The following is a 26663-nucleotide window of genomic DNA, read 5'->3' on the forward strand; positions in this document are numbered from 1 at the left end:
TTATTTCCTGCTTCCATGTTTAGCTGTTCTCTAGAACATCTGAACACCACCAATGTAGTATATATTTTCTTTTTAGTTTCATTTAGATGCTACTCTTTTGCAGGAATACAAAGATTTAGTTACACACAACAGTCTGCCCTGTAGAGACGGATCGAGGCCTTCGTTCAAGGACACAGTGGTGGTCACTTATTAGCTCACTGATGGACCCAAATTAGACTGTGCAAGTCATTTCTATACTAATGTCATGAACAGAAACTACATTGCCACGTTTTTCCTTTAGCTGTGGAATAGAAATACATTTTTGTCACAAGATTTATACAAGTTGGTTTAGAGGGGATATTATTAACATCATGATTTGTAAATACACTACACTGGTTGTTTCTGTGACTTTGTCTGCACATCACACATCCCGATGGCTCCAGTTACATATCACTTTCAAATACTTTAATACTAAACTCTTTATAGTAAAAATCTACACATTTCTTGCAGAGCTGCTGTGGCTGCCTTGTTGTTCAGAGCTTTCGCCTGCAGGTGTCGCTATTACTACAACCTTAATCATCAACCTAACCTCCTTGCTTCACCCTATTTCAAAGCATTATTACTAAATGAAATTAAAGACACACAAATGATGAGATTATTTAATTAATAATCTTTTTATGAAGATGCAGCTCAATCACAAACTGGCGCTGGCTCCATACATGTCCGTGCATTATTATTATTATGGGGCTAATAAAAATGTGTGGTGATTACTGTGATGAGACTCTAATTGTCCTGGCAGAGTCCAGGCTGCAGGCTGATCGCAGTGAAACACGATCAGCATGAGGGAGACCCCCATGTGGTGCAGGGAGAGTCCGAGGAAAAACCCTGAAGATCCTCAGAGCTGTTCAGGAGACGTGAGGAGAAGAAGCTCAAGTTCCTGTTCTGCTCTGGAAATGAAAACTTTTACACGTGTTTACCTAAGTTGGTCTCTGTTGACTGTAGCTGTGCTGCCCTGGTCTTCAGGAGAAATGTATACGTCGCTTTTGAACGTGAAGGAGGCGATTAGTGTTGAACGGAAGCTGATCGATTACTTGAGGACTTACATCGACCATGAGCTGCAGAGGCTGCAGGATGTCAGACGGTGAGTGAGCTGCACGATGGAGGCTCAAGACTTGTAAAGAGAAATAACCATTTGTATGTTATTAATGATACCACTCATTGATTTCCACCGGGGTCTGACAGACTGCACATCAGCTCGAATCGGTTCTTGCAGAATCACAGATGGAGAAAGTCGCTGTACTTCTCAGTTTAGTTGGTTAGTTTGAATTAAGTTTCTTGTCATAGACAGGACGAGAGTGTGCTGATGAAATCTGAACCTGGAGCTGCTCCACAAAGTGAATAATAATGGGACATGTTTCTGGACATCGCATGCAGATGTTTGTCCAGAAGTATCACCTGGTCACGTTTTAACCTGTTGATGTGCAGCTTCTCTTTTAATTTATTTCAATAACTTCAGTCTATTATATTGAAATCTAAGAGAAAAACTCTTATCAAGTTACATCCCATCTATTTCTCCTGTGATTCATTAGTTTCCTAAGTAGAAACAGCTGTCTCTAAAGTCATAGATGAGCCCTTTTGACCATAAAATTGAAAATACTATCTGAGCTGTGGTGGCTTTATTGTGGTGTGTTTATAGTGTGGGCTTGAAAAATGAGTCACGTCGTACATCAGCTTCAATCATCTGCTCTGATTTGATGGTAATATCTTCAGATGCATAGTTCCATTATTCTGGTGAAGTCTAATCTGTACCCTGGAAGTTGGGAACTAGTTTCAAACCGATATGCAGTACTTTGGTAAAAAAAGAGCACTGAAGAGTTTTAATATCTTTTAGTGAACCTCAGAGTTTCCAGGATTCACTTACTACACTTAACTGTCTGAGCATCATCAATATTTTCTAACCACCTTCTATGATCTTTCACACAGCTTTTATGCTAAGGTGTCTGACCTTCACAATGAACTCTACAAAGGTTCAGAGACTGCGATGGCAAACCCACTGGCGGCGTTCACCCTCATCAAGCGCCTGCATTCAGAGTGGCTGAATGTGGTCTACAGCAACGAAGCCCTGGAGAATGCACAAGGTTGGCTCCCTGTCTTCTTCATAGACACATCTGCTGTTGATGTCTAAATAACACACACCCCCATTTTCTCTGCTGTCATCAGTTCACCCTTTGACCTCTGCTGTCCAGCTCTCAGGTCCAGTTTCGAGGAGGAAGCAGCTGATCTGCCCAAGCTGGAAGACCTCCAGGGGGCTGCTAAAGGACTGATGAGGCTGCAGGACGTGTATGCCCTCCAAGTTGCAAGCCTTGCAAGGGGTCGTTTCCAGCGAGTCACCAATGGAAAGCCTGTAGACGTCTATATGCCTGCAGCGTCTGTCCCACTGTCTGGGGATGACTGCTTTCTCGTTGGAAAGGTAAACAATACATGCTTTTCTTTTATTGCTTATTTGTATAGTAACTTACTACTTAAGTAAATAAGATGATCGTGAGAAAGAAACACAGAGAAAACAAAGTTCTGCTACATAAACCTGTATCCACAGCTCGGACTAAAACGGTTCTTTAAATTAAATTAGTTTAAGTTGAAATAGGAAATAAATCACTGGACAAACACGATCTTATAGAAACCAAGAGGCCTCAGCTTGACAGTGTTTTATTAAGAGGTCACAAGCAACACGCAGTTGATCTTTAACTATCTGTTCAGTTTCTTTACAATCTTAATCAGCAACAGGTTCTGTATCTCTAGCTATGACTAGACTCAAAATAAGTCTTTAATCCTTCTGGGTCCATTTCCTGAGTAAGAACTGTAAAGTAATGATGTGAAGTAATAAAATCCTGACATATTTGGAAGATGTTGCTGTGAAAAATTTCCTCCCTGATTAAGATCCCATTCTAAAGGCCTGTCAGTCGCTGTGTGCTGCAAATCCAGACAGTCTGCCTGGAAAAAGTGGCATTCTTCCCGTTTCGTGCCTGGCTACCCCGTTCATGTGCAAAGAAATATGCTATTCTATGGAGTATAAAAGGAAAAAACAAGGTTTTCACCACAATGGATTCCTCTGTTTATGTACAGTGGTGATGTGTAAAGGGCAGGGCACCGTGTGGGAGACACATTCTCCTGTATGGAAAAGACATTATCTCATGCAGCACATGTTTAGAAGTGTTTGGAGCAAATAGCAAAACCTGCCTTCACGTCTACGGAGGCTGGGATTATCTGGAACAATCTGTAAACAGATACACTTAGTTATAGGGTGTTGTCAGTGAAAGAGTGCATTTACTGTGTTTTTACAAGGCTGTTTTACTGCTCTTCACAACCAGCAGAAGTTTGTTAACGGAAACGTAGCTTAACTATTTCCTTAGGGAGGAATTTGAAGTTGAGTCAGTTCAGTTGTGAGTCAGTGGTAATATGTTTTTAAATGTAATAATGCTGCTTCAGGTGTTGAAGTGTCTTCATACACATTGTGTTCAGTTGAGGAGTCTGCACCATACTGCAGCAGAACCACATAGATCATCTTTTGTTCAATCTTCTAATTCAACTCAAAATCCTTCATCATCACCCACAGTGCAACAGATGTCACACAGCCCCCTCTGGAGCCACATGGGGATTTATACAACATCACCACATATGTCATGGAAATAAATATAAGTCTATACAAATATTTCTCAGACATTCTTGTTGAAATGGACATAGCTGCAAAGATGCATTCATGAATTGATTATTTAAGGAAAAAATAAATAAATTGTCATATTTTAAGGAGGTTTTATCTTATAAATCATCCTGTTTCATCTGCATTGGTTTTCTAATAAGTCATCAACTGGAAAGTGGCCTTTTTTTTGTAATTCAACTCTGATGCTTTGGCACAAATGCTGAATTAATCCAGCATGTCAGGCGGAAATGTTTATGCCAGCTGCATGTCATGAATTGGAAGAAGAACCTGGTCTGATGCAGACTCAAAGCTTCTCTTACTGCTGCAAAATAATTAGAGATTCTTACTAAAATTTTAAACCCTAAAAAACTCAAAAAGCTAAAGAAATCGTATTAAAGTACAGTAACCCAGGTGTTGATCTCCACAGGTGGCCTACGAGCAGGAAGACTACTACCACTCAGTGCAGTGGTTGGAGGAGTCGGTGCGTCTCTTCAGGGGAACAGGAGGCGAGTGGAGCCCTGAGAATGAAGGGACTTTAGAAGATGCTCTGGATCATCTGGCCTTCTCTCACTTTAAAGTAGGTAGAATGACTCTTACAACATCCAGATGACTGATGGATTGTGCTTCTCTAATCTCGCTCTAATTTCTGATTGTTTCAGACAGGAAACGTCTCCTACGCTCTGAGTCTATCTCAGGAGTTACTGCATTATGGTAACTTTTTAATGAAAACCCTCTTTACTCTTTGTATATTTGCATCAATGAACAGTGTAAATCGTCTGTGTGTCTGTGCTCTTAACGTGCTTCTCTTCACAGATCCGACAAATGGAAGAGTTTTGCAGAATGTAGAGAAATATGAGAAGCTGCTGTTTGCTGCTACACCATCCAGGGGTGATGTGTTGAGGAGACCCACCACCAACTATTTAAGGACCAGGGACACTTACGAGAGACTCTGCCAGACCCAAGGTTCTCAGGTAGCCATCAAAGAAATATTCAGAAAACACACAGAGCATCAGGAAATGATCACAGATGAGAATTTTAGCTTTCTCATCGGCTCTTAATGTCTGTACAAAAATTAATCTGCAATCCACACTCTGCTTGCTGAGACATTTCAGTCCTGACTAAAGTAGTGAATGAACTCATGTCATCTGTTATTTAAACAGCTCTCAACAATTTACCACAGATGTAACAGAATTTGTTTTGATGGAAGATGGAAGTTTGTACTGGGAGTTTCCTTGGCAATAAAAACCCATGTTAAGTCATGTTTTCCCTTCAGCTCATGTGGGGACAGAACAATGTTGACAGTAATTGTTTGTGGATGAAAATGAAAAACAGTTCTTCTTTAGATCTTGTCAACAGACTTCAGATGCCTGTTTATCCCAACAGCCAGTGCATTTTGAAAACCCCCGACTATTCTGCGACTACTTCACCAACGATGATCCCGGGCTGCTGCTGCTGCCACTAAGACGTGAAGTGCTGAGCTTGCAGCCGTATGTGGTCCTATACCACAACTTCATAACTGACACAGAAGCTGAAGACATTAAGAGGGTTGCCCAGCCTGGAGTAAGTGCCACCAAGTGCATTTTCCTCATCACTTGTGGTCGAAAACTCAAAATCCAACATATTACTCCAATGTGTCAGCTTTTTAGGAACTTGTTTTTAGAATTAACGCCACACATTATCTCTGATACATCTTTAAAAGGTTTTGTAATTCCATGTTTGCAGAGTTTTCCCAACAAACAGAGGAAATGTGCTGTTTTTGTCACATGGGACTCACTAAAAGCGAAGCTGCAAAGTCTTTTCTTGGCAACGACTAGTTGTCAAGAGAGTTTATTAAAGTCTGTTAAAGTCAATGAGTCAAAGACACCGTGTTTACGTTTTGCTGTTGCCATGCAAACCCGTTGCTGCTATATAGTTAAAGTTTTAACAATGATTGTTTAGAACATATTGCCTTAGAAGTTTTGCATGAGGAAAATCTGTATATTGGAATTGGCTCCGCTGGTATTAGTGTGTACTTTAGGGTGTTTCCGACCACGTGTTGATTTTCCTTTATCCCAGATGTTTGTCTGTAATTGAAAGTAAACGTTTAATCGTTTAAAACGTTTAAGTTGTATAATTATTAGGATACTACTGCTGATTCTTAGTACAAGTACTTATTACACTCTTTATGACTGTAAGAATTTAATATATTTATCTATCATCAACACCCAACTGTTGCATTGAAGTACTGGAGTATTTCCACTTGATATAACTTTTCATTCCAATGTATAACAGGGAAGTAATTATTGGAATTACAGTTGGAATTACTTTCCAGATAAATACTTTAAATGAAAAGCAGCCTCTCAAACTAATGCATTTGTAAAAACAGTCCAATAATGTAAGATTTATGACATTCAAAATATCAATCAATGCCCTGAATTAGGATATCTGTAAACGTTACACACAGTACTTCATACTGTGCTCTGCTGTGGACCTCGCTGGATGCTTGAGCCAGCCACAAACCTTTTCCCACTGGAAAGATTCTGGAAAGAACTTATGGAGGAAGAGCTGGTCTGCGTCCAAACATTTAGAAAGGCTTAAAGGAATGAAGGATACATTACTATGAAAACTTGGCTGAACGCCTCAAACTGTCCAGACAACCCTGCTGGTCTCCACCGGTAAATTCAGTCCACTGTCACTGAGCCTCTATCCAAACACAGCTATCTGAAAATTAAATGTGAGCTACAGTGTGTTGTGTTCAGAGCAGCTACAGTATGTTGACTCAGTTACTTTAGAGAATAAAATGCGCAGTTGGAGCCCTATAGTTTCTGTGAGGTTTTGGCATTGTTCAGTGAGTTTTCCATTCTGTGCTCAGATGGAAACCTCTGTACTTATTTTACCATTATGTCAGCCTCTGGGTCGATTGAATGCAGTCCTAGGACATAATATTAGTTTGGAGCAGTGAGCAGCATTCGCTAATCAAGAGCAAGCAAGAACACAGCTCTGTTATAATTCAACAGATGTGTCATTGTATAGATTTCTTTGTTATTAAAGTATGTTTGAAGTGATTAGCTGACTTCAGTAGCCTATTCGACCTCTTAACAATGTTTTTAAAAGGTATTTTATTAAGTAATGTCTCTTGTGGCCACGTAAATTACAGATGCTAACAGGAATAAAACACCTGGACCTCTGCAGATGCTCTCTGAGACTCAGTCTTGAGTTGAAAATGTGAAAAAAGAAACAATGGAAGTGAAAGTAATGAATCATCACACTTTTTTTGGAGTCTTCTTGTTTTTTGCAGCAAAATCTGATCATTTATTCACCAACTCGCTTCTCCTCTTTCCAAAGAAAGATGGGAATAAAAATGCAGGTCTATTAGAGGTGCAAGGTTGGGTTGTTTTCTCATATCTGTTTTCATTATATATATGTAATTAGAGGATTTTTCAGTGCCGTTACTCAAACTTTGTCAAAGCTTAGCTGCTGTAACATCGACAAACACACGATGCTGTTCTCTGTCTTTACTAACTAGTTGAGAAGATCTGTTGTGGCAGCTGGAGAGAAACAAGCAACAGCAGACTATCGCATCAGCAAGAGGTACAAACACGTCTCACACTTTATGTATGTTATAACTCATGTTAGCATGCACAAATTTAGATTAATTACTGTGAACCAAACAAAAACACTTTATTAACACACCTTATTTTCAGTGCGTGGCTGAAGGGCTCAGCCCACTCCATTGTTGACAAGTTGGACCAGAGGATCTCCATGGTCACTGGTCTCAATGTGAAGCACCCTTATGGCGAGTACCTCCAAGTGGTGAATTATGGGATTGGTGGTCATTATGAGCCACACTTTGACCACGCCACCGTAAGCTGATCATCAGTCTAATCTTATACCAGACTGTGAAGTTTGTCTGTGCTTTCTAATGTCTGTTTACATTTCTTTACATCTAGTCACCTTCGAGCCCTGTGTTCAAGCTAAAAACTGGGAATCGAGTGGCAACGTTTATGATATATGTGAGTAAAGTCTTGCTCTAACAGTCTGAATGACCCAGAGCTTCTTGGGCAGTTCCCTGTTTGCTGTTCCAAAGTCTAAATTAAAACTGTGTGCCGAAGTGCTGAAGGACTTAGAAGAAGAAGCTCTAGAGAGATCTGACCTCATAACATAAATTATGTTATATAGACGTTTTGTCAGGCAGCAAACGTTTTTGACCTCCGTTATAAGTCTATTTCTTTAGTTTTGCTTTTAGATTTTTATCTTTTTAGCCTATTAATTGGACTTAGAGTTTGATGAGCCTTTTAACAGCTTTGAAAACATGTTATTTTTAATATTATAATTGATGAGAATACAAGAAGTTTTTTTCGTAACATAAACACATAAACCCAAGACATCACTCTGAAGGAATGTGTCTTCTCCACAGCTCAGCTCTGTTGAGGCAGGTGGGTCCACAGCCTTCATCTACACCAACTTCAGCGTTCCTGTCGTGGAGGTAAACACACGGCAGACGTCTCAGTGGAGTTGAAAGCAGCTTCTTTTGTCTCCATGTCATTCTGGCCTTGTTTTTCCGACTCCCTCACATTCTCTCAGACACAGCTGTCAGCATGCTAAAAGGTCAGAGCAGAGAAACAACTGCCATGAGATGTTTTTTATCACAATACTGGGATTGTATTGAGAGTCAAGCCTCTATTTTGCTCATAAATGGGCTGCAGTGGATGATTTATCAAACCATCCCTAGAGTTTAACCTCCACCTTTCATTTTATTAACATCTCACTTCCAGACTGTTTATACAGAAAATAAGGAAAGCTCATAAAATGATAAAATGACAAACAAAACACTTAACTTATAGGCTTGCATGCTTGAAATTGAACTCTGTCTGGGGGACTTAGAATGCGACTGAGTAGCTTTAGTACAGAAAAAATAAAAACCTGTGTCAGTAATGTTTCATTCATAGCAAGTATGTGACAATTGAATAATCATCCAGCTCCTCATTATTATCTTTAATGTAGTCTTGTGTTCAACTGATTTGTTGAAATCATTTTGAAATGTATATTATTTTTCAAAAATTTTCGATGTTTTTTAAATGCTGTTGATTGACTAGAAAAATAATTGTCCGGTTAGTCAAAAATGTAAATAAGTAATAGTTGCAACCTTAGTTTAGACTAAACTAAATACGTAGTTTCTTTATGTTGTTTTTCATATTTCAGAAAGCTGCCATCTTCTGGTGGAATCTCCATAGAAATGGTCAAGGTGACGTAGACACTCTTCATGCTGGCTGCCCTGTGCTTATTGGAGACAAATGGGGTAAGTTTAAAATCAAAGTAAGATCTGATGATCTTTTCAGCAGAAGCCAAAAAGTGATGGAAAAGAGCCAAGTAAAGACAATTAATAAGACCAATTGATCACTGTTTAACGTTTTGCATTAATATCATGCTCCTATCCACATGTGTTCTGCATTATGCATCTAGAGATGTTACAGAATGCAGTTCAGGCACTGGGGAAGCTAAACATCTGCTGCCGTTTGGCCCAGACCGTTGAACTCCCAATGCTGAAATGTGTGTCAGGGATCCAGTTAAACTAACAGAAGGATATTAATCATCACACAGCAGCTGCAGAAGTATTTGATGGTTTTGTGTTGTTTTAAGCAACAATATGTCAGAAGTGAATTAACTTTTTATGTATTTAATATATTAAAGCATTATTTGTGTCTTTCTGTATGTTCTAGTGGCAAACAAATGGATCCATGAGTATGGCCAAGAGTTCCTACATCGCTGCAGCCTGAATCCTGCAGAGTGACAGGGGTGGAGCATTAGCTGGGCCCCTTGGAGTTAAATCATTGGCCTCTACAATTGAGAGGCACACTTGCAGGCAGAGAGGAAGAGGCAGCCAGAAAGTGAGCACACAGGCAGGGGAGGTGAGAGCTGTGAAAGAGCTGCCTGGATCTGTGATTGGAGCTGCGGTCCCCAGGGAGCGTGGAGCATACAGTGGACACTGCTGCAGTGGACATGGAAAGCACAAGGTTGAGAGGCGGGGTGGAAGGAGTAGGGCAGCTGGCAGTCGACCCCTAGAGGCCAAATGCTCTCTTGCTTGTATTGGCCAGTTCCCGCAGATGGTGAAAGGCCTTTGCAGACTGTTTGCCTCCTGCTGGCTTAAAAACATACATTATGCAGCCGTTTTCCTACGCTGGGCCCAGTCAAGGGGCTGTCATCAAAAATCGACACAACTGAATTTGTGCAGACTCTCAGAGCTTTATTAGAACATTTGTAGATGTAAAAGTTTACAAAGATAGCTAATGTTCCTGAATCAATACATGAAGATTTCAAGTTGATGTAATGATGCACCCAGAAATAAATGCTCTTTTTGGATTTGAATATTCAGCCGAATTTATGTGTGAATGTGCTTCCATGAAACATTGGAACAAGCAGATAGAGAATGTGATGTATGTGGAAAAGCTATTTCATGACTTTCAAATTAACATCTGTGTTACATGAAGACAGTGCGTGCACTTTCCCCGTTACACAGATATTCTGGTTGACGTTCTTCTGTATTTGGTCCTCTAAGAGCTCAGGAGCAAAGTTCAGACTGGTGCTATGACTCAGAGAGACCAGTCATTGCCTGTTTATTCCCAACGGACTGAGTGATTTTATGTGTGATGTGGTCATTGCTGCCTTTCAGGGAGTGTCTTTCAGTTTGGTTGATGTAACTGACAAATCTGTCTCATGGAACAGATGAACCAGATCTGTGAGCCTTGTGCTGACTTCAGAGGCTGATTGTCATTAATCATGATGATCTAAGTGCCAAGTGATTGGAAACCAGTCTCATCCAGAGGAATTATTCATACCACTGAGATTTCTTAGATGTGTGTGGAAGTAGGTCATAACCATTCTTGAGAGTCATAACCAACACAGAGACTTGTATGTATTAAAATTCACTTTATGAGCTGGAGACAATTACAGGCCTCCCTGAATGAAACTTTCCTTCTATCCTGGAGCTTAGTGAGTAAGAGATTAGTGAATGTGAAGGGGAGGGAATGAAAGCAGGCACGCGTCATCAAATCACACAGCAAATGCAACAGCAGGCCGTTCTGCAGATTGCTTGGTGCACGATTAACAGTGTTTTCCTGAAAGTCAATTTTTTTTGCAGTTTTTTTTTCTCTTATAATTTGCCAATATTAACACAAGATAAAATGGGTATAGCTACTACATGCACTTGACAATATGTGATGGCAGAGGTATAAAACATTTCTGTTCCTGTCAATATAGCCAAAGTGCAAACTACTATTATTAACTGACAGAATCATTAAAGTAAGATACGTCTCAGATACATTTGAGTCTAAATCTAGATATAATTGTGTTTTTTAATACCTTGGGAACAACCTTACATTGTGAAAAATTCTGAGTGTGCACAACACTGATGCAAAAATACAGCTATTAATACACTTAATATATTGCTGATTGATGGACAAATGGCTCAGCTACACAAAAAATAAGTAAAGTAGAAGTACAGGCAATATCAGAAAGTCACTATAATTCACTGCAAGTGTAAGTTTTATACCAGCTTTGCTTCCCTCTGCTGGTGATGTCAAGGAGGACTGCATGGGGTTAAAGAAATGTTTTTTGTAGGTGAAGTTTGATTTGTTTTACCTCATTTTTATCACATTACCCCCTATTTCCTTTGCAGTGTACCCTATTAATACATGTGAAATGTCTAAATTATGAGCCAGTAAGATGCACTTTTGGGTAAAATGAGAGAAAAAAGATCTGAAAAGTCAGAATAATCATAAAATTATTATATCTCTTATGACATGTTATACTAGATTTACACGTTTTATAAAAAAAACATATATAACATAATATAATAAACTGTCACAAACCAGTTGACGTGTTTTTTTTAACACAGCTACTAAATAAACTCACTTTCCCAGCATGCATCTGTGCAAGACGGCGGCAGCGGAGGCGGGACAAAAGTCATCGGTTGGACTTTGTTGCTCGGAAACAGTTTTGCGCGCTTGCGTTTGTATGTGTCTGTGCGTCTAAACGGATTATTAGTTAGCTGTAGTGGGATAAAATCATGCCCAGTCAGACAAAACAACTGCCAGTTTATCACTCTTCATCTGTATTTATTGAGGTGAGGGATGACGAGTAAGAAACAGAGGGCGGTCAAAGCTGGAGGTAGCAAAAAGAAAGGTAAACTGTGGTTAGCTTAGCTACCTGTTAGCCAAACAGCTAGCATAAGTAATGTTAGCGGTTAGCGTCAGCTGTCATATTAGGCTAATACATGTTAGCATGTTAGTTAATGCTATATAAAGCTGAATTGTCGCCCTTTCTCTCGGTTTGTGTTGCTCTTCGTGCTTTTAATGCCAGCGTTGTTTATGTAAGCTGGCGAATTTTATTTAACTTAAACTTTGTTTACTAATTTTAGCGACACCTTGTCCACAATGTTGAGCAGTTTGTGGCTTTGTCAAAGGATGCTACATGTCTCTAGTTAGTAAAGTATAACATTCAAGTTTGTTTCCCTAATATTAAAAGTGTTCGTATCAATGTGAGGCACTTTAATAAAACCCTTTGGATTCTTAGAAGTTTTTTTTTTTATCTGTGTAAAACTATTGAGATTATCTAATCATCCTTTTAGGAATTTTCAAGGCACACATAAAAAAAATACTAGCTAGTTTAATATTTTCCATTGTGATGCTTTTCTTTGTTATACACGAAAATAAACTCAACATCCTTGTGTTTTGGACTGCTGTCAGTCAAAACAAGACAACTGAGGACGTGAAATTGCACGTCAGTAATAGTTTTCTGACTTATCAAAGAAATAAATACTTGAAGGAATACTTTTCTGTACACAGTAGAGAAATTTGTAGAATATGCAACAATATTGTCCATTGATAATATTCTTTTAAACTCATTATTTTGGAAACAGTTTAGGATCCTGTCATTTTATTATTCTGATATTGAACTACAGCACTAGTGAACAGTACAGTATTTGACTGTAAAACCACCCAACATCAAGCAAAAATCTGCAAATACTACTGTTTATCAGCCCCACTATATGGTGACATTAGTATTTAGTATGCTTGCATTGTTTATGTCTTTACTTTGCTCTAATCAAAAATGACTATTTTGCAGTCCCCAGTGATGTATCCCCTTCCACAAGCCTCCCTCCTCTGGTTGAGGGCCAGCTGAGATGCTTCCTGCGGGTGACGATAAGTCGGGTGTTATGGACAGTCCACAAGCCTCCATCTGCAACGTTTGTCAGGCTGCGCTGGTGGGGAGAGTCATCCAACGGGACACACTTCTTCCCTAAAGATGGGTTGCAGGTCTCCCAGAAGAGCGTAAAGACCACAGCTTGCTTCCCCATCCGCTGTGGGCCAAAGCAGTTCACCTCATATCTTACAGGTACTTTACCTAAGAAAACTTCCTTGAGTTTGCTGGACTGCCAGCAAATATTGTTACCTCTAAAACCAACTTCTTATTGATAAACAGATATGGGCCAATTGGTGCTGGAGGTTCTGACAAAACCGGACCATTTGCCAATAGCTCGGGCGCAGGTTGCTGGCATCTCCAGTCTCTCGTTGTCCCACCCAATTAGTGGATTTTACACACTTGTATCTCCAACATCTGAAAAGCTGGGAGAGCTACAGGTGAGCAAAAACATTTAAATGTCACCTGCTTTTGTAAGCTAGAACATGCAAGTATAAAGAAAGGATAAGATAAACTGTATTTCTGAGGGAAATTCAGGTCGTCTTGTAGATAGAAAGATGGTGAAAGTGGTAAGTAATCATCTGCTGTTGGCCAGGGTGTTGTAGAGCCAGATGGCTGTGGGGATGAAGGATCTCCTGTATCAGTGAGGTGAGTTGTGCACTGCAGCTACTTCTCTGGTCCATCAGGATGTTGTGTAGGGGGTGGTCAGTTTACTGTAGGGTGGTCTCTCTGTATCTCTTTAGACATTTATTACTTTATGGCTACTGCATTTGTTACAAGCTATAGTACTAAGTGGTTAATAGGGAGACTCCTCTTACTTATGACTGTGTTACTCTTTGTCAGGCTCAGCAGGCTTTAAACAGCATTCGCACAATAACAACTTGAAAAAAAATGTTGTTGTTTTGTTTTTTTTTCTACATCTATGTTATTCACACACAGATTGCAACACATGCCATAAACGCTAGACCTGCAATTTTACCAGTTTGGGCAAATTCCTAAATATTTTTAAATAATGAAAGGGGAGGAAACTGTCACCAGTTTGCTGTGTTATTACAGGATCTCAAAATGACTGGAGTTCTAATCAAGTAAAGTGGTAAATATTGCTAAAGTTATGCAAAGGACCTAGTAAGCAGAGCTCAGGTGTGTGCACAGGAATGGTTAGAATATGGAACAGATAACTACACACTAATCTTCAATAATTTACTAGTCAACAGCAACAGTGGTTTTAATTTATGATATCCTCAAGGCAGTGCTAAGTCAGCATTTTTATCCCCAGGTCTCTCTTAATTTGGAGCCATTAAGTGAAGCCTACGACAGCAGCAGCTCAGGTCCTACCACAGATATTAACATTGAAGGACCACAAGTTGCCACACTGACTCTGCCCTTGCAGCCCAGATCGTTCTCAGCTGCCAGTGGGAAAGAATCAGTTGGCAGCAGCAGCGGAAACACACCAAGGTTTGAAATTGTTGGTGGTTATTACTAAAAATGTCTGTCTTGTTATAAGAGCTCGCAGTTGGTCTGACAATAAAAATGTTTCTGTATGTGTGGATGTAATATTTTCAGAGGGAAAGACCACTTATACTTTCAAAATGCCCAAAACGACAAAGGGAATGAAGAGTTACTGGAGAATCAGATGCCGATAACAAACAGATCTCACAACATTAAAACATCTGTGAATCCTTCAAGTTATGAGCCTCCTGGACAAACATCTAGTGATATCCTCTCAGGTTAGTTGCATAAGGACCACAAGTTAATACTGTATTGTACTTTATACAACCAAAAATGCAGAAATTGGCTATTTTTAAAACCTTTTGTGACATTTTCTCTCATCTTAGTTCTTCTTGAGCGTGGGGACAAGCTTAGAAATGCTATGGTGGCATCAGCTTTGAAATATGATGTGGATTCTGCTCCGGCTCTTAAAGATACCCCATTCCCTCTCCCAAAGGACAACAGCCTCCCACCTTTCAAGTTAGTTAAACTTGTAACAATAAATAAATAAACATAAATATACATTACATAAACACTTTCTAGTCATTTGTTCTTGTGTCTGCAGGCCTGTTTCTTCTCCTTCTGGGATGTTTCTTCAAAATATTCTTCATGCTGATTTGAGTCTCAAGCACTCAGATGATGTTGCTGTAGTTGCAGACAGTGGCGTAGACGGTCCTGCTGACATAGACAATAGAGCTGTGGATCTTCTCCTGGGCAGGTACCTACTGTTTGTGTACATTTACGTCCAAATTTAAGTAAAAGGTCAACTTTTTTTCTCTAGATTTGTCCTCTTTATCTTTTCAGCTTAAACACATCTCCCCTGCCTCTGTGGGTTGGAGAAGGCTCCCCTCCTGAATCTCTGTCTGGCCACAGCAGTGTTTGCCTGGATAGTGAGCTCAATGATCCACTGTACGATCAGAGCTTACTGGAAAATTTGTTCTACAAAACTCCTGTAAGTAGATTTGCTCATAAGGTTTTGTGTGATGTTAGTCTCAGTGAAGCTGATTTCTGCCATTGTTTTTTTCATTCTTGTCTTGTCAGATGTCAGATTCCAGACAAAATGACACAGAAGCGGAGGGTCAAGCAAGTGTGTCCCCGAGTAAGAATCAGCCAAAACAGCCGACACAGTCGAGTCCCAGAATTAGTGGAGGGTAAGGGCAACACCTTCAAAGGAAGCCTCTATAAATATATACTTGGTGTTTGTCTGTGAAAGACAATATATTTATTTTATCGTTTTTGTAATGATCAGAATATTTAAATAAGCCAGGATGCAGAAGCCACTTTGTCTTTTCAAGACAATTTTTTTTTTTATGTGTCCAGTCCAGTGTCAAAGCATCAGGGGTCTGCAGATGCTGGTGATATTCTTCCTGGCCTGAGTTCAGCAAAGCTGACTTTGCTGAGTTCGATCCGAGTGGTGAGAGTTACCATTGATTCCCTGACTGTACCTGCTGGCACCACACCCAGAAAGGCCTCTAGTAAAGGAAAGCCTCCTCGACCATTAACCAGCATGAAATGGTTGGCAAAACATATAGTATTATTTTTATTCAGTAACACTGTCGTAAATAACAAAAGTCCCTAATAATGTTCCTTTTTCTTAGCACATACTTTGTTGAGTATGTCTTCCCAGTGGCTTCCACCTCCAGTCGACATAACCAAAATAAGGCTGGAGGTGGGGAAGCGACCAGAGCTGTTGGCAGTAAAGTTACAGGAGGAGGTATGAACAGCTAACATCTTGTGTGTCTTATGAAACCCACCTGAGTGAAACCACAGTTTTGTCATAATTTGTGACTAATGTGTTTGTGTCTAATCTTTTTTTTTTTTAGTGGTGAAGTTTCACCAGCTCTCCATGTTTCCTGCTCACTTCAGTACAGCAACAGTAAAACAATTGTGGGAAACTGATCTGGTTTTTAAGATTTACTCACGAAGGACTGACCAGAAGAAGGTTAGTACCAAATATTACTCACTTGAGCATTTAAAATGATCAGTTGTTATTGTATTAAGAGTAGCTGACTCTTCTATCCCTCAGGTTTATGTTTTGTTGTACTAGTAAATTTAACACTAATAAATTTTATTTATGTTAATCTATTGGCACAATACGATGAAGAAACCTACATATCATTTTGCAGATATTTTTCAGAAATTTTCTTCCTTTTTAAAACTCTTTAAATGCAATGACTGTTGGTGTAAAACCAACACTTTATAAACCTATATTAAATGTAATGTAATTAATAAATGTAGCCATGGTGGTGACCATGCCTCCTTTCCTTGCAGCCTGTTCCCATTGGGAAAGCAGTTTATCCACTGCATTGTCTGCTGCAGAGCAAGGAGCTGAGCCAGTCTGTCATCTTACCTGTACAGAGTGAAACACAAGAGATTGGACCTCTCAAGGTTATATACAGTGTTTTTTACTTTAGCATTTAATGTTAACAAGCCTCACATGTCTCTCAGGAGACTGTCATAGTGTTGTTTTTATTATTTCAGGTGTCACTAGAACTTGCAACAGATAGAACTTGCTCCAAGTCTCAGCATGTTGATACAAGCAGGCAGGAGTTAACATTTCCCTCTTCAGAAGACTCCGGGAGTCCTCCGAAACCCTTGAATGAACCCTCTTTTCATCCCAGCCTTCTTGTGTCATCTCATAAAGCATGGAAGGTAGCCGATGAGGACTCGGAGGTCCTGCTGCACACAATACTCATGGTGCCAGATGGGAAGAACTTCAACTGTGGGCCCATGCAGGCTCCTAATGTTTATTTAAACTGTAAACTGTTTTGGTGCGATGAAATGGCAAGATCTGTTGTCAGCTGGGGCCAGGCAAACCCTACATTTAACTTTATTCAGGTTAGTTCAGAGATTAAGTCTTCCAACTGCAGTATAAATGCAGAATCCTACTGACCCGGCTTTGTTCATTTGTTGCTTTAGGTGACTCCTGTGGCCTTAACAAATAAGCTGCTGGAGCGGATGAAGAATAATGTGATGGTAATCGAGGTGTGGCAGAAAATGGGAAGTTCAGGTCAGGACCGACTCCTCGGCCTTGTTAAGTTACCTCTCAATCAGTTCTACATGTCATTTAGGTAAGTAAGTTGGAGAAAAACATTTTTAGACTGGAGTTAAAAGTAAAAAAACACATCTGGAGTAGAAATTAATTTACATGTCTGAACTATCAGTAGTTAAAATGGTCTATCAGCAGCTTTGAATAATCCATAATATATAATAAGATATATTGGCACCGTTTTCACGGTTTCTAACTTTTTAAATGTAAATATTAATTTTTGTCTTCGGTCTTCACTATGATAGTGGATTCTATTATGTATTTTCCCCTGTTTTTTTTATTAAATGATATTTATTGTTATTTGTGTTATCAAAGTTTGAAGCAGACAACAAGCTAAGAATTACACTTAACCTGCCCACTAGGAGGTGCTATAGCTCATCTTCTATGTGGCCCCAGATGCTATAAAATTCTCAAAATGACACTAGGATTATTTTTTACCAAAAATAAAACTATGTATACTTTGTAAATGTGTATTCAAATTCACTATGGGGTCCAAATGTTTGAGACCGCATCAGAAAATATATTATATATAAACCAGGAAATAATCAGAAAGTTGGAATTTGTAGATATGGCATTTTATATTTGTTCATTTGGTGTTCTGTACCAACAATTAAGAATATCGCTGTGCTGTTTCAGTTGAGATAAGCAAAAGTGTCAGAAGCCAGTTGTTATTCTGAGCAAAGAGGGACTTTCTCACCATCAAAGCAGGGCTTGACTGAAGGTTTCTAAACAGAGAAGGATTAGGGGCACTGAGGCATTTATGTGCAAAGATAAGGCCAAAAGAGACCAGAACATTAACACATCATTACTTACATTACTGAGAGCTAGAGAAGCAACTTCATCACATATATATAGATATAGAAGCTGCCAAATAAATAACGAACTCAGCAAAAATACTGTCAAAGGAAAGTTCTCTTTAGGGTTGAGTAGTCGCCTGTTTAGGTCTCTAAACCTAAATAACCTAAAATAAACCCTTTTTTCCCTCATTTCCCCTCTGTTTAGGGATCCAAAGATCACCCATCTTCTTCTCCAGGCGCAGTACCCCGTTTTAGGGGTGGACAGCTACATGCCAGTCATCGATGTGTTCTCAGGAAATTGTAAAGGAAATCTGAGGGTTATTTTGGCTATGGGACGATCAGAGCAGATCGTTTCTCTCCAGCGCACAAGGGCTGAAGAATATGACTCTTTATCTCATCTTGTCAGACCAGTTCATCTGCTTGATCACCAGCCACATTCACAAACAAAGGTCAGTGTTCATGTTGGATACGTAATACTGACAGCATGTGTATATTTGTTTGATATATCAGAAACTTTGGGAGAGTTCTAACTGAACATATTTGCTGATGCACAATAAAGTGCTAAAACAATAAAGAGATACATTTACACAATAAAAAAATATTACTTATGAGTAAGGGAGCAAATCTGGTGTAACACTTTTTAAGGATAAATATTGATAATAAAAAATCACACTGATTATTCAAGAAAATGTAAACAGTTATGGAGTGGGAATGGATAGAAAGCTCACTATTAAATACTGTAAAACCCTTTCACTCACATTCACAGCTGTGTTTCTCTCTCAGGTGACTGCAGCACCCAAGGAAATCATGAGAGAGCATTTGTTTGTGATAAGAGTGGAAAAGATCAACGGGCTGACACCTCTGCAGTCCACAGTGTGGGGGGAGGCGGACTGCTACGTCCAGTACAGTTTCCCCTGTCAGGAATGTGACCCTGCTGCCAAAATGGACCAAAACCTCATAGAAAGTAGTAAGGCCCACTTCGGTTTATAAAACCTTACCCTAAACATGTGTCTTCACTCTGCTTCACTCTAACCCTCCTCTCTAACAGGTGTGAATGTGAAGCCTTTTCGTACAACCACTACCCTGTGTGTGCCAGACCCAGTTTTCAGCCACACTGAGACTCATGTACTTCTGGCTCCTGAAGGAGTGCCTGTTCAGAGGCTGCTGCTCAGCTCTCTTTCAAGTCCAGGCCTGAGTAGTGGAGGGGGGGTCCAGTTTGAAGTATGGTGCAGGTTGGTGGTTATTACAGTGAGGCAAATTTATATTTGACATGTTGTAAGTCAGTTTTAGGTGATTTCTCCGTGATTTGCCATTGTGTATGAAAAGTGCTATATAAATAAACTGACATTGACATAAGGTATCTGTAATTAGATCCAATTATGTAATACCATCCAATTCTTCAATGTGAATTAAGAGTATTTAGTATTTTTGAGCTGATACTTTTTTACTTTTACTCAAGTAATATTTTGAATGCAGGAATTACTACACTGTGTTATTATTAGTACTTCATCCACCAATGATTATACACTTTGTATATATGACAGAACTACAAATATATATGAAGTGACCACAGAGTGTAGATCTCTTGTAGCTCATTATAGAGTGTTGAGAGAGTTTGTTGACGGTGAATACTAAACATCATGAGTGGCTTGAAGAAAAGCACACCAGTAACACACCACACAGTCGTTTTTCTAGACCAGCATGTCCAGTCATGTCTAATCCAATCGTTCTGCTGCAACTGTCACTGTCTTACATGCAAAAACATGTCTACACATAACGTTTCAGTGATATAAATTTTGATAGTTTAATAGGTTACAGTCTTAAAATATTTGACTAAATACATGCTTGTTTTATTTGAATGATGATTGTGTGTCTCCAGGTATTATTACCCAAATGTCAGAGATCAGCTTGTAGCCAAAGGACTGCTTCCACTGTCCAAGCTGTGTGCTATGGTCACCATGCAGAATCAAAATCCTAATGAGGCCCAGATGTTTTCCCTGCCACTGCTTCCCAGGACAGACAGTCTGACAGGACATCAGCCTCAGCCCTCAGGTAAACACAGGCACACAGAGAATGTCATGAGACGGTATCGGTACATTTAAATCGTTTCATGTTCTGACTGATCTGCTTTGTTTCCCAGGCCTGCTGGATGTGTGCATTAGGTATAAGCACAGGCCTGTGAGACCTGAAGGGCTGACTGGTAGAGGAGCTGCCTCTCGTATGGTGACACTTGTGGTCAAAGTGCACAAAGCATCAGGTTTGCAGGCAGCTGCAAGGTAATACGACAGATAATTTTGTCTGAATTGACCTGAGTAAATAGTGTATAAATAAGTCAAGATGTCAAAACACTGTCCCAAATTTATTTTTTTTGTTGTGGTCATGCTTCTGTTGCAGGGTATTATCAGAACAAGATGAAAGGTTCAGCTACTTTGTTGGTACTGGGGTAAACACATATGTCACTGTCCAGCTCTCCTTCTTACCTGAGAGTGAAAAAAGATGTACTCGCATAGTAGCCAGGACATTCTGCCCGGAGTTCGAACACCACATGGAGGTGTCATGTGATCTGCTAATTCAGAAGAGCAGTGGAGAAACCTGCAGCTTTGCTGAGCAACTGGAAGAGGCCTGTGCTGTCTTTACTGTGTGGAATAGAGACAATCGCAAAGGTTTAATACAATTAATGCAAGTTCTTCAACAAGGTTAATTACTTACTATCTGTAAGACTTATTTGTGCTCTTCTTGTGGTTGCAGCAATAAGCATTTCTAAGCCTAAGGATGTGATGTTGGGCTTAGTGAAAATACCTCTAGTTGATCTCATTCATAGAAGAACAGGTATGCACTCTTATTTACTGCTGGGCTAGCAGATGTTTTGATGAATATGTAGTTATTGTCTTTTCATTTTCAAACATTAAGGCATATCTGGTTGGTTTGGAGTGTCTACACCTCTGGAAACAAGCTCTTCTCAGCATCAGCACATCTTGGTTGGCGGTCTCGAGATCTCTGTCAACTTTGCCCACCACTCAGACAGAGAAAGAGTCATTAAAGCTGCTCAGGGGTTTGGATGGGAAATTGCCCAGAGTGACCATGAAATGCAGGATGAAGGAGAACCCTGGGAGGAAAGCTCAAGAAAACTTTCTCTGACTTTTTCAGTGCCTAGAGCATGGATACCTGTCCACTGTTTATTTCTGCCAGGCCACAGTGAGCTTGAGCGCTCCACCTATTGCTACTTCAGGTACAAGTTCTACGACCAGGATCCCTTTTGCTCTCACATGAAACACCCACGTGTCGAGGAGGGTGAAGAGGTAGGCCAGGCCACGGTGAGTTTTGAAGGAAGTAGAACAGTGGAGTTGAGGAGCACTCAGCCTTTAATATGGTATCTACGAGAAGAGAAGTTAGAGGTGCAGGTGTGGGTTGCCTTTACGAAACACAAAACCCAAAGACCCAGCGACACAGACCGACTGGTGGGATCAGCCTTTGTTGACCTGTCTTCTCTTGCAAAGAAACCCAAGCAGAAGCTGACTCTCAGTGGTAAGAAATGCTTAACTCTATAATGTAAGGGATTATTATTATTTTAGTAACATTTCTGAGTATAATAAGACATTTTTTGGTTTCACAGGAGTGTATCCACTGTTCAGACGCACTGCAGCAGATCTACAAGGGGCAGCTCTACGGGTGCATATCACCCTGACAGCAGGCTCTGCCCTCCGAGAAGCATCTGCTGTTGACACCCAGGTGGAATCTGACAGCCAGGAGGAGCTCTTATCAGAAGAGGTGGAAAGAGAACTTCGACCCAACTCGCCCACTACACCCAAACATAACCACATCAGACAAAAGGACATATCCTCCAGGACCACTCCAGACATCACATCTGTGCAGCACAAAGAAATCAGCATAGATGAATCATTCCCTGTTACAGTGGCAGTGGACCAGGCCATGCACCTGAATCTGAAAGGTGAGCCTTTTTATCTGATATTTATTTTTCTTTTCCTGTTCACTTTATTTGCGTAAAGTAAAGCCTACCTCTCTCTGGCAGGTTGTCCTCTGGCAGAGCGCAGTGAAGGGAGCCCATGCTGCTGTGTTTCTTTTGTCACTGCTGACTCTGCTGAACCAGTGTCCACAGCTGTCATCTCCAACACCGACTGCCCTGTGTGGGACTATCAACATGAGTGCAGGTCAGGTTATAGCTGAAAGATGAACTTAAACATCAACTGATGTCCAGACTGTTCTAAAAGAAAATCAGGCTCATGTATTCTTTCAAATTTGCAGGCTTTCAAATCAGCTACTGGTTGATCCACAACAATCTCTTGTGTTCAAAGTCTGGCACAAAGGAGGTACATGACACGCTGACACTTCATGATATGAATTACTTTGACCTGTTATATAGAAATATTTACTTCCTGTTTTGACTGTTTTACTTCCACAGAAATGGAGAGGGTGCTTGGATTTGCCTCTGTAGACCTGACCCCTTTACTGTGCGGGTTCCCGTCAGTATGTGGTTGGTACAACATTACAGACTTCAGTGGTCAGTGTCACGGCCAGCTAAAAGTATCCATCACTCCTCTAAAGGGGGTCCAAGACCTCAGAGGACAGAGGAAAACTGTGAGTGAAGAAGTTGCCAAAAACTCATCGGTGAGCAGAATTATTTGCAGAAGGCCTTTTTACAAGTCAGATAAAATGCCAAAAGGTGCCTGACTCTTAAGATTAGTAACAGTGAATATGTTTGATAGTCTTTGTTTCAGGCTTTTCCACTCAGCTACCATACCACAGCCACATACAGCACCTTCCCCTCTCACATCAGCCGCTACCCTGAACAGAAGATCTCATCACCTGACCACACAGAAAGAATGTTCTCTGAAAGGTTCTTATTGACATATTTTGAATTTGTCCACATGCTGAAACACTCATGTACACTCCACCACTGTATTTATTTGTTATTGTTACATATGTTCAGGCCCAGTGAGAGTGACCGTCATATTGAGCACATGGACAAAGTTCGTCTATACCACCAAAGTCTGCAGGAACAAACCGCAGCTCATGCTGTCTGTAGCAGCACTTCTGCTGACATCAATCCCACAAACTCGTTTCTGTTTTCAGCCCTCAGGTATCAGTCCTCAGAAACAGTCCCTCATCAATGCTTTGTTGATTGTTTGCTTATTTCAACTTGACATCTGACCACAACTCTGTTTTTACAGGACAAAACTAAGCGAGCTTGACAACATCCAGAAATATTTTAGCCGTAAACTTTCAACTCCCACATTCCCGTTTGTGACTGAGCAAGACTGTCACACCAGACATGACGAACAGATCGAGTCAGAGACGGACACAAATCAGCTTCTTCTGAAGTCCAACCAGTTAGTTGGAGAAGTCAACAGTATTGTTAGTGGTGAGCTCCTCTTTGGTGTTTGTTATGTGTATCACAGTCAAGTAATTTTGTAGCTCATCAACAGAAAATAAATCAGCAAATATTTTGACAGAATAATCTTTATTTTTGGCCATTTATTAAGACAAATATCAGTTTTAACGTGTGAAATATCAGGATTTGACACTTTTATGTGGGACACATGATAATAATCTCATAATCTTTAGATTGAAGACTATTGATTTGCTGCTGATTAATTTTGTGAAAATTCACTAATTGATTATTTGTTGCAACTCTACACTATTCTTTTAGTTTTAGACAAACATTGGTGGTGTAATGTGAAGAAAATGAGAGTGACAACTGTGGTGTTAAAGCCTTAATGTTTCTTCTAATCCAGGTCTGAAAGGACAGCACCTGGAAACAATTCTCTCCAACCCTCAGAGTAGATGTTCCTTTGTTGGTGAACATAACCCTCAGACTATTCCTGATAGTATCTCTAGTCCACGGAGAGTTTTAAATTCTATCCAAGATGACTTGTCTCCTGTGCCTTCACCATGCCCAAAAGTGTCTGAACACCAGGCAGACTCTGAGCCTGAAGACCAAGAGGAGAGACGAAACTACACAGTTGCTGTGTCCGAGGATGAAAACGAAGAGAGAACTGATGAAGATGATGATGAGATAGGGTGCCAACAGCACAACCAGGCTGATGATGATGATGATGATGATGAAGAAGATAAAGATTACGATGAGGTTGTGGTGAAGCCAAGGCATCTAAATGAGGTGACCTCTTTAACAGACAAAACTAGTCCTTGGACCAGCATCCTGACAGACCCTGACCTCGCTTCTCTGGAGAGCCTCGAGGCACCAGAGGAGCCAGACCTGAGCCAAGACGAGGATGGGAGGAGACAAGCAGTAAATCTGGAAACTGGTGACTCCAGAGAAAAACACAACTGTACCAGACAAGAGGAAAGTGACAGTTCGAATGGGTCAGCAGGAGACTCTTCAGACACAGATGGAGGTGACGATGAAAGGACGCCACAGCCTACAGAGGAGAGGCGAGCAGAAGAACTCAGCGCCTTCAGCAAAACGTCAGGAGGCACAGGTCCATCACACATCTGGCAGCAACCCACAGACACCCATGATTCTTTTCCCCTGGACAGTCAAGACTCACAGCTTCAACCATATCCTTGATGTGTCTTTGATTGATTTCCTTTGCTTTAGTTTAGAGATCACAGCAAAGATCGATGACAAAACGAATCCAGCATACAGTTTGTGGTGCTGTTGAGCTTATTTGGTCATAACATTTTATATCAATGAGGCTAGGCTTAGTAACAGGAACGGGAACTCTCTCTGGATACTTCTTCAGTCTGAGGATAGTTGGTTAAAGACCAGAAATGTATCCTCCAGGTTGTTGTTAGGTGAGGTCTCTGTGTGTCTCTGTAGCATATAAAGTTAGTGGACAGTTACAAATACATGCTCAGAGACACACAGATTCAGGAAAAAACAAAGGTAGAGACAGGTGTATCAGAATTTTAAAATACATAATTGTATTTGGGAGAGACTATACATTTGGAAATGTACAGAACCAGAAGGAGAAAGACAGAGAGGGAAATATTAGATAATTTAAAAGTTTGAACTCATGAATGTTAACTGGTCTGTTCGATGCCATTATGCTCTGTGTGTTTTTCTTAATATTCTACATTAAGCTCGGTTTCTGTGGATGTCCCTAATTTCTTCCTTCCCTCTCAGCAACTGGAGGAATCTATTAGAGCCATACGTTTAGCTCCTTCTTTCTCCCACTCAGCCAGTGACCCAGTGAGTATTTCATGCCATTTACACTCACTCTTTCCATCACTTATTATGCTTTTATGCATTTGTAGAACATTATCACTTTGTCTCCTTTCTGAGAGAATATTGGACAAACAAAACCTTAAACAAATAGTATTTGTAAAATTAGGGCACAGCTGTGAAGCAGAAGAGCTGTGTGATAAATGGGTCACATTTCATAATGGTGCCTGTCAAGAATAGGGACATGGTGTACCAACTTAAGTAATTTGAACTCTAATTTTGTGTGGAATTAACAGGTTGAGTTCCACCCACTGTTATTCAATCTGTCTACTGCACGCACTGTTCTATCCACAAACCGTTGACACAAAAAAAAATTTGCAGCACTAGAAAAAAAACAATGCATTCCAGTTTTAAACAACAAATGGTGGACTGGATTTTTACACTGTGATGTGAAAAAGGTTAATACAGACACACAGGAGACATGTTCCCCATACATCTGTAACAGTGTAATCAGCAGGTATGTAAAACTTCAAAGATTACTTTGAACACAGCACAGTGGTGTAATGTTCAGCACTGTGGCATCGAGATAGAAAGACCTGGGTCAGCTGGACGCCTTTCTGTGCTCAGTTTGCATGTTCTCCCCGTGAGAAAACGTAGGTGTTGTCCTGTCAGTGTGTGTGCAGGTGACATTTTAAAGAACCGGTTCAAGCTACGGTATCTGATTGTCGCTGATCAAGTGATTATACAACGTGTAAGAGAGAAGCCTGTAACAGTGTTTTCTGATTGGTCACTTTCATATCACATGAATGTTAGTGGGAAAACAGTTTGCTGTGTTTGAGGTGTGACTCGTGTTACTGTGATTAATTGGTGTTCTTGTTTGTTCTGTGTTTTTGGTTTGATATTTCTAGGGGAGAAGCCCTCCAGGTCAGGACCTACCTCCTCGCAGAGGTCCTCGACTGCGTCCCAACATGTCACCGTCCTCCATGAAGAAAGAGACTGAAAGAATAGCAAAAATATTCACAGCTCGCTTTGATGACAATCACTAGCATGTGGTGCTGAATAGCTCTGATCATATTTTAATAGAAGTTTACTGTTAAGTGGTTTCAGACCATGAGAAGATCATGTAAATAAAATGTAACATGTTTTTATTTTTATAAATAAATATTTCATTTTATTGTGTTGAGCACTGGATTCTGTTGAGATATATATATAGATAGATATATATATATAGATATATATATAGATATATATATATATATATATATATATATATATATATATATATATATAAATTTAAACACACAGTGTGTACATGCAAAAGATGATTTAAAC

At 40.1% G+C, this 26663-nt stretch overlaps 2 protein-coding genes across 2 annotated transcripts; both read left to right on the forward strand.

Moving 5' to 3' along the window:
* Positions 1–932: 932 nt before the first annotated feature.
* p4ha3 (prolyl 4-hydroxylase, alpha polypeptide III) lies at positions 933–9832 on the forward strand. Its single transcript, XM_026377836.1, has 13 exons — positions 933–1120; positions 1963–2117; positions 2226–2449; positions 4104–4253; positions 4336–4387; positions 4490–4647; positions 5060–5236; positions 7182–7246; positions 7360–7519; positions 7606–7668; positions 8073–8141; positions 8858–8954; positions 9376–9832. The coding sequence occupies exons 1-13, from the start codon at positions 933–935 to the stop codon at positions 9444–9446; spliced, it is 1629 nt and encodes a 542-aa protein (XP_026233621.1). The 3' UTR covers positions 9447–9832.
* Positions 9833–11656: 1824 nt separating this feature from the next.
* c2cd3 (C2 domain containing 3 centriole elongation regulator) lies at positions 11657–26482 on the forward strand. The gene is made up of 33 exons (XM_026368055.1): positions 11657–11836; positions 12779–13048; positions 13136–13293; positions 14130–14308; positions 14417–14580; positions 14689–14821; positions 14907–15059; positions 15146–15293; positions 15383–15492; positions 15662–15856; positions 15940–16055; positions 16165–16283; positions 16613–16729; positions 16823–17179; positions 17261–17412; positions 18393–18636; positions 18971–19154; positions 19236–19419; positions 20067–20239; positions 20328–20463; positions 20582–20850; positions 20936–21016; positions 21098–21712; positions 21801–22136; positions 22218–22356; positions 22451–22515; positions 22608–22813; positions 22912–23042; positions 23136–23285; positions 23377–23567; positions 23941–24724; positions 25244–25358; positions 26240–26482. Exons 1-33 carry the CDS (start codon positions 11785–11787, stop codon positions 26375–26377), a joined length of 6564 nt encoding a protein of 2187 aa, XP_026223840.1. The 5' UTR covers positions 11657–11784; the 3' UTR covers positions 26378–26482.
* Positions 26483–26663: the final 181 nt, after the last annotated feature.

Source organism: Anabas testudineus, chromosome 13, assembly GCF_900324465.2.
Source record: "Anabas testudineus chromosome 13, fAnaTes1.2, whole genome shotgun sequence".
Classification (NCBI taxonomy): Eukaryota; Metazoa; Chordata; class Actinopteri; order Anabantiformes; family Anabantidae; genus Anabas; species Anabas testudineus.

Coding starts and splice junctions, on each gene's coding strand:
- p4ha3 (XM_026377836.1), top strand. CDS start 933: ATGAAAACTTTTACACGTGTTTACCTAAGTTGGTCTCTGTTGACTGTA. Junction 2,450..4,103: donor ACTGCTTTCTCGTTGGAAAG/GTAAACAATACA, acceptor TGATCTCCACAG/GTGGCCTACGAGCAGGAAGA. Junction 4,648..5,059: donor GCCAGACCCAAGGTTCTCAG/GTAGCCATCAAA, acceptor TTATCCCAACAG/CCAGTGCATTTTGAAAACCC.
- c2cd3 (XM_026368055.1), top strand. CDS start 11,785: ATGACGAGTAAGAAACAGAGGGCGGTCAAAGCTGGAGGTAGCAAAAAG. Junction 15,493..15,661: donor AGTCCCAGAATTAGTGGAGG/GTAAGGGCAACA, acceptor TTATGTGTCCAG/TCCAGTGTCAAAGCATCAGG. Junction 22,357..22,450: donor GACTATCAACATGAGTGCAG/GTCAGGTTATAG, acceptor TCAAATTTGCAG/GCTTTCAAATCAGCTACTGG.